The 6,785-nt window shown below is 43.5% G+C and overlaps 1 protein-coding gene across 1 annotated transcript in view; it reads right to left on the reverse strand.

Annotated features, from left to right (window-relative positions):
* Window positions 1-3,323: 3,323 nt before the first annotated feature.
* lamtor5 (late endosomal/lysosomal adaptor, MAPK and MTOR activator 5) overlaps window positions 3,324-6,785 on the reverse strand; it is an 8,868-nt gene continuing 5,406 nt past the window's right edge. The window contains exons 2-4 of the mRNA XM_048611943.1: window positions 6,521-6,582; window positions 5,653-5,770; window positions 3,324-3,587 (exon numbers count right to left, since the gene is read on the reverse strand). Coding sequence (XP_048467900.1) covers window positions 3,527-3,587; window positions 5,653-5,770; window positions 6,521-6,582 — 241 coding nt within the window. The 3' untranslated portion in view covers window positions 3,324-3,526. The remainder of the gene's footprint in view (window positions 3,588-5,652; window positions 5,771-6,520; window positions 6,583-6,785) is intronic.

Genomic DNA, 6,785 nt, shown 5'->3' on the forward strand with positions numbered 1-6,785 from the left:
GTCATTTCCATAGGGGCCAGAAAATTTGTAAAGCAGGTAAATGATTAGGAGCTTATGTAGCTGGTCAAGTTTCAATTTTCATTCTCTCCATTCCAATTCTAAAGGCCAATGATGGAAATATTCCACAATTGCTTGAATGACTGGTTAAGTAATGTTGAGTTAGTCAGAAGGAGGAATGTTGGCCAGGAGACTAGAATTCCCTTGGAATAACAATGGGAAACAAAATCTCCCGCAGAACCACTTGTGATGGTCTACACTGCAATATTCCACTCAGTTCCACAGACTGTACTGAGGTTTGAATCATAGAATCATACAGTACAGAGGAAGCCCTTCATCCCATCAAGTCCGTATCACCAAAACTACACTAGATCTACACTAGTCCAACTTTCCAGCACTTGACCCACAGCGTTGAATGTTATGACATTTCAAGTGCTCATGCAAGCACTTTTTAAAGGCTGTGAGCTTTCCTGTCTCACCTATCCTCCAAGGCAGTGCATTCCAGGTCCCCACCAATCTCTGGGTAAAATATTTCCTCAGCTCCTCTCTAAACCTCCTGCCTTTCCTTTTAAAAGTATAACCCCATGTTGTTGCTCCTTCGACTGAAAACAGAGATGCTAGTTGTTTTTAAGTTTGTCTTGCACTCATCTTGTTGACCCAGGTTTCAGGGACAGTTACAGAAAGGGAACAATTTGTACTGCATGAGGCTAGGATGCAGTTTAGTTGACATGTTGCCTTGGGGAATGTACCAGGGAACGACTGTCTCCAATTCTCCTGTTTAATTCAGAAATGGTGAAGAAGCATTTCATAGATTATATAGTTTTTGCAGTACAGAAACAGGCCTTATAACCCAGTATCAACATCTGCAATACTTCGACACATAAATAGCTGGATATGTTCTTTCAGTTTGCAGAAGTCAGAGCCCAGTGTATGGATTGACATAGCTTCTACCAAGTGAGTGAAACACATTGCAATCCTGATTGATAATCTTAAATTGTTAGTGAAATCTTAACTTGGTTGTTGGTGTAATTATGGGCACACTTGGGAATATTTTGCATGTGTTGCCACATTTTAGAGTCAATATGATGTTAGAAATTATGTTCTGAGCATTGGAAGGATGAGTTGGTTGAGTATGGTCAGTACACTGCCTACTGCAAGCAGCCAAAGGCTCCATTTCAGCACTCAAGTCTGGTATTACAAAGCAACTATTAATAAACAGAGCTCGGATGTGTGCACCAGATAGGGACGTATGATTGTATGCAAAGATTAGCATAAATGGGATTATGTAGGAAAACAAGCAATGAAAATAATTTTATGAAAATCTGTACCTGATGAGCAATCCTAGATTTCAGATTGAGGGAACGGTGAAGTTGGAAAGATGGTGTGGTCCTGCTGCCCTCTAGGGCTGGAAATTTAAACTCAATTCCTGTTTGAAACAATAACTTTACCACAGCTTCAAAGATTGAATATTTAGAAAAGTGTTTTTCTTAAAAAAAAATCCTTATTAACTGATTTACATTTCTAATCAGTATCTATTTTGGAGTCTATGTCTGAAACGTAATTTTAGTTCTATTCAGAAAGTTCCAAACTTGGAACATCTTGTTTTTTTTTGTTGTAGTGGGGAAGAGCCAACAAAGGCTGCATTCATTCTATGGGTGAGGTTGGGGAGAGGAATGAACAGGCCACTAGTTCCCAGTGCTACGGGGATTGGGAAGGGTGAAATGGAGTGGGAGTGGGGGTGTGTGTGCGTGTGTGGGAGAAGAAGGGTTGGGATGCTGTGTTGCTACCACTCCTCTAACACAGACAGTACGTTAGGTAGCTACTGTATTATCAGATCACTATGCGAATAGCAAGAGCAAACAATCTCCAATCATTCCGATAACAATGAGAGACAGGCTGAGAGGAGGAAGCGAATCAGGGAGCAGTCAGTTCACAGTCAGAGAAAATGACACCATCATGGAGATGATCATGATTCGAAGCAAAAGCCACATTTTCCCACACTCAAATGTCAGCAATTTATTTCATTCTGTTGAAATGTGAAATAATCACAATGCAATAATTTCTCATTCCAATTAAATGGCAACATTCTGGAGTACAAAACCAGAGAAATTCCTCAATATTTTGATGAAATTAATAACAAGCAAGCAACCACTTTACCCCTCATTTATTACAGGGGTGTGGAGAGCTTTGACAGATCGGTCAATCAGAAAATTATCAACCCCTCTCAAAACTAAACAGAACTAGATCTCAGCACAACATCCTGGAGCAAACAAAGAAAAATCTAAGGATTACAGCTGGAAGGGAATCTTCAACTGCAGCTTGAGAGTGGAATAGACAAATTGAGCAACAGCCCAGATCTTCTATTCTGTGGATCAAAGACCACGGGTCTGATTCAAGGTGTGTTGTCAGGGTGTCTCAGAAGTCCTGACTCTATGGAATTGCCAGAGAAAGTGTGAACTTCTAAAGGGCAATTCCTCTGCTCCCCAGGACCCACGAAGCAAGTTTCAGATTCTGAGGTAGAGCCAGATAACTTGGACAATTCACAATACTGACTTATATTGTTCCCCAGGAAAATACTAGGCAGAAAGGTTTGAGCCTGCCTCTGGCCTGAACGAACCCCTCAATCCCCACCAGTCTCAAATATACTTCTCTATAAGACCCAACCACTTCAACCCAGCTGCTGCTCCACCACTCATCAGCCAGCTACCCATTCACCAACATTCATAGTGGGCATTTAAACCTCTCTTACACCCAATTACTGGGGGAATGCAGGAGATTGGCATGGAGTGAAACGCTCATTTGGAAGGTCTGAGCAAACACAATAGGCTGAATGGTCTCTTTTTGGCCTGTCAGAATTCTGGAAAGTGGGCAACAGCAAAAGGTAGCAAACAGGTTCCCCGGCAGTACAAGTCAGACATACGACCTTTTCAAACTTATCCAGGGTAAGCACACAACTCTCTGTCTAATCAGCCACAAAGGCAGAAGCAGCTCTGTTGCAGACAGGACATTATGCAGCTATAACCCTCACAGAAAATATCATAAACATGAGGAGCCAAGCAACTCAAATAGCACATTTCACTCTGACCCTACTGCTCAGATAATCTCTGGGATTTTCCTGTTCTTGTCTCTCTGTACCTACTGTTCTCCCCCCACTACCACCCATGTCACTCCCCAGTTCATCCAGTAATCCTTTGGTGGTGTCCCACTTTTGGTGGAATCTAAATACACTTAATCTTATTACAGCTATTTTTGATCAGGCAGGGACATTGGGAATATCACCAGTTCCAATTCCAGAGGAGATGTGGGGAGACTGAAAAGTCCACACGTTTTGCTACATTAGTTTGTGTTTAATTTCAAATCAATTCCCCATGAGGACGAGTAAAATATTTTTACTTTCTCACCAGCCCCTAAGTTGTCAGTAACCCAGAAACTCATCATAGTCAGAAAGCTCAGAAGGTCTTGCACACAGCCTCTGATGTTGATAACTTGATATGTCTTGTATGGTCACATTCCAACTCCCAAATGTCTGTTAGACTGTCATCTTATGTACAGCAATGGTAATGCATCCATGCTTCTGAATCATGATATTCCTGGAGAGAAGATCACACTCGGTAAGTAAAGAACTACAATTGCTTTTAAGTCATTTTAGAATTAGCAATTATAAAAACCTTTACCCCCACAACCTGCCTCAAGTCCCCTGTCATACCCCTCACCATTTGCCCAGATATTCCATCACCAATCACCAGCCATGGTTCACCAGGTACCACTCTCACCACTGAGTTAGAGGTTTAAGGTTCAAATCCCACCACAGAGATCTGACCCCTTTCTCCAGGCTGACACTCCTAGTTTGGTATCGATAGGCACTGTAAGGCATGTCTGCCTTCATAAATGGTCATAAAGTGTAATGAGCAGGCTCATTGCCCCTGGGTCCTGGCCAATATTTATACCTTGATCAACATTAGAAAGAGATGATTAGTTCATTGTCACAGATCTGTTTGTTGGGATGTTGCTGTGCACAAGTTGGTTCTGGTGCTTTTGATGACAGTAACTACATTTTATAAGTGCTTCATTAGGACATCCATTGCATCTTCTAGCCAAAGTTATAAAAAGTACTGCCATAAACATGAGCTTTTATTTACCGAGTAACAGAATCAACAATTACTCTTCCAACTCCACTCAACGGTCAAGCCTCCACAGTCCTGCTGGAACCTCACTGCATCCCTTTCAAAGCTGTGACCAGTCTTTATCTGTCTTCTCCTCTACTCTTCACAGCTCATTCTAAAGCTTTCTAACCCACCCTGGGGTATCATTACAGAAAAAGCATTTTAATATTTTTTGGTCCTATGAGCAAGGAACAAGAGTAGATCACTCAGCCCTTTGAGCCTGCTCTCCCATTCAGTAAGATCATGGCTGTTCTGAATGTAATATCAACTCTATGTTCCTGCATATCCCCGATAATCTTTCATCCCCTTGGTAAAGAAAAATCGATCTACCTCTCTGCCTTAAAATATTTCAACATTCTGCATCCATTGCTTTTTGAGGAAGAGGATCTCAAAGACACAGCCCTTAGAGAAAAAATGTTTTCTCATCTGCCTTAAATGGACAACCCTTTACATTTAAACTCTGACCCCTGGTTCTAAATTCTCCCACAAGAGGAAACATCCTTTTCACATCTACCCAGTCAAGTCCCCTCAAGACTTTATATGTTTCAATTAATTCACCTCTGACTCTTCTAAACTCCAGAGGATACAGGCCCAGCCTTTCTTCATAATGCAATTTGTTCAATAGTCCAGTAACTGTTTTCTGAGCTGCTTCCAATACATTAACAGCCTTCCATACGTAGTGACCACAGTAATCCACACTGCGGTCATAACCTCCCTACACTAATATTCAATTCCTCTCACAATAATAAAACTCTGTCAATTTTCCTGACTGTCTCTTGCTCCTGATGGTGCCTTCCAAGCCTTCTGCCCTGAACACTCACTCTGATTGGATTGTCATATCCAGGAATGATAGGACAGTGCCCAGAAGCTGAGTGCCACGCTCTCCAAAGGACAGGTATCGCTTCAACTACAGGTGGCACATCTCCGCTATCCTCTGTTACATGATGTTTTTGTCAAACCGGCTGCACTCTGTCCAAGGTTCAGCACCTAATCTTCCCCGATCAAACACCAACTGAAGTTCCCAAATATGTCAACATACCTCGGCCTCAGAGATCAAACTCCTACAGAACCAGTCATTCCAGAGTCATTGTGTGTCCAAACAGGGACAATGTTCCCAGGCCGGATGGGGGTAGGGGCATGGTGGTGGTGACGGTGACAGCAGGGAATAGGGAAGCAATCTGCAGGGTTTGCAACAATAATGCAACGCTAAGGCTTCAGATTTTCAGGACAATGGCCAATGGGCAGCATCTGTTCACAGACCTCCTGAGAAATACCAAGGAGGTCACAGGAAACCGAGCACTGCTTCTGGCACAGGGTATATACGCCCCAACTGCTTACTCACCCATAGCCTATGGCCTGCTCTCTGGGCATGCTCACTATATGCAGCATAGAAAATAGAAGGAGTCTGTCTTTCGGCTCTTTGAGGCTGCTCCACTATTCAATACCACAGGCTCGCTCCAGGGGTATAACAGCAAACAATTCAAACGCTCACCCACTGTCCGACTCCAGGCAAATCACTGGAACGTCTGTTGGGTCAGTCGTCAGTTTTGCTGCTTGCTGTGCAAGGACCGACACCACTCCAGCATGTTCATCAACCAGTGACCCACGACCTGGAGAACAGAACATCCTCTATAAAACTGACCAACACTGTAACTAAACCACATTGTGACCTATGACAATGCTTGCTCGAATGTCAGTACATGATTAAGAAGGGGCTGCTGTGTCTAGGGGAGGATGCAACAGCAAAGGCAGGGCAGGGGGGATTAACAGCTTGATTCATTCTCAGCAGCTGGTTATCGCTGATCCCGAGTTGCCTTTAACTGAGTGATTTCTCTCAGCCAATTGTGACAGCAGTTAGGAATGATCAGAGTTCCTGCAGGAATGAAGTCACAGGACAGGGACAAGCTGGGTAAAGTAAAAGATTCCCTGCTTAAAGGGCCGATTATTAGTTCCCAAACAGCAGCAAAACCACTCTGAGCACACACCCTTCCCCCATTGCAAAACCACACCAATAAATAGAAAAGATGCTGGAGATGACCATGCAGCCTATCAAGTCTATGATCATTGCTAATCTTGAGCTTCCAATGCATTTTCCCATCCACTCCCTATTTCCAGTGATTTACCAAGAGACTAAACATCTGTCCACTTCAACTTTAAATATGGTCAATAGTGGGGACTCCCCACAAGCCTCCTGGGATGTAGAAATCCAAAGATTCACCACTGGCCAATTGAAGATAGTCTTTCTTATCTCATCCCAAACAAGCGGCCCCTGATCCTGAGGCTGAGCATTAGGGAGTTGGGGCTAAATGGGGGCTTCACTGTGATCTCAGCATCAGGGATGGATCCAACCCAATACTCACAGCCAAGGTTCAGGCCTTGCTCATCAGCACAGAGCACCCCAATAATAGCAGGGTTCTTCATCCTGTGGGAGGGAAAGAGAAAAATGCCATCATTGACAACAGAAAGAGGCTGGTGAAGGACACACAGTGAAAGGCTGTGGTCAGGAACATGCTGCCTGAGTGAGTGGGACTTTTTGTACGAAAAAGTCAGCACAGGCTGAGGAGCTGAATGGCAACCACCCTCTGCTACAGGTTATGGCGGGATTGGGGTGCAAGGATGGAGGTG

Source organism: Rhincodon typus, chromosome 25, assembly GCF_021869965.1.
Source record: "Rhincodon typus isolate 14 chromosome 25, sRhiTyp1.1, whole genome shotgun sequence".
Taxonomy (NCBI): Eukaryota; Metazoa; Chordata; class Chondrichthyes; order Orectolobiformes; family Rhincodontidae; genus Rhincodon; species Rhincodon typus.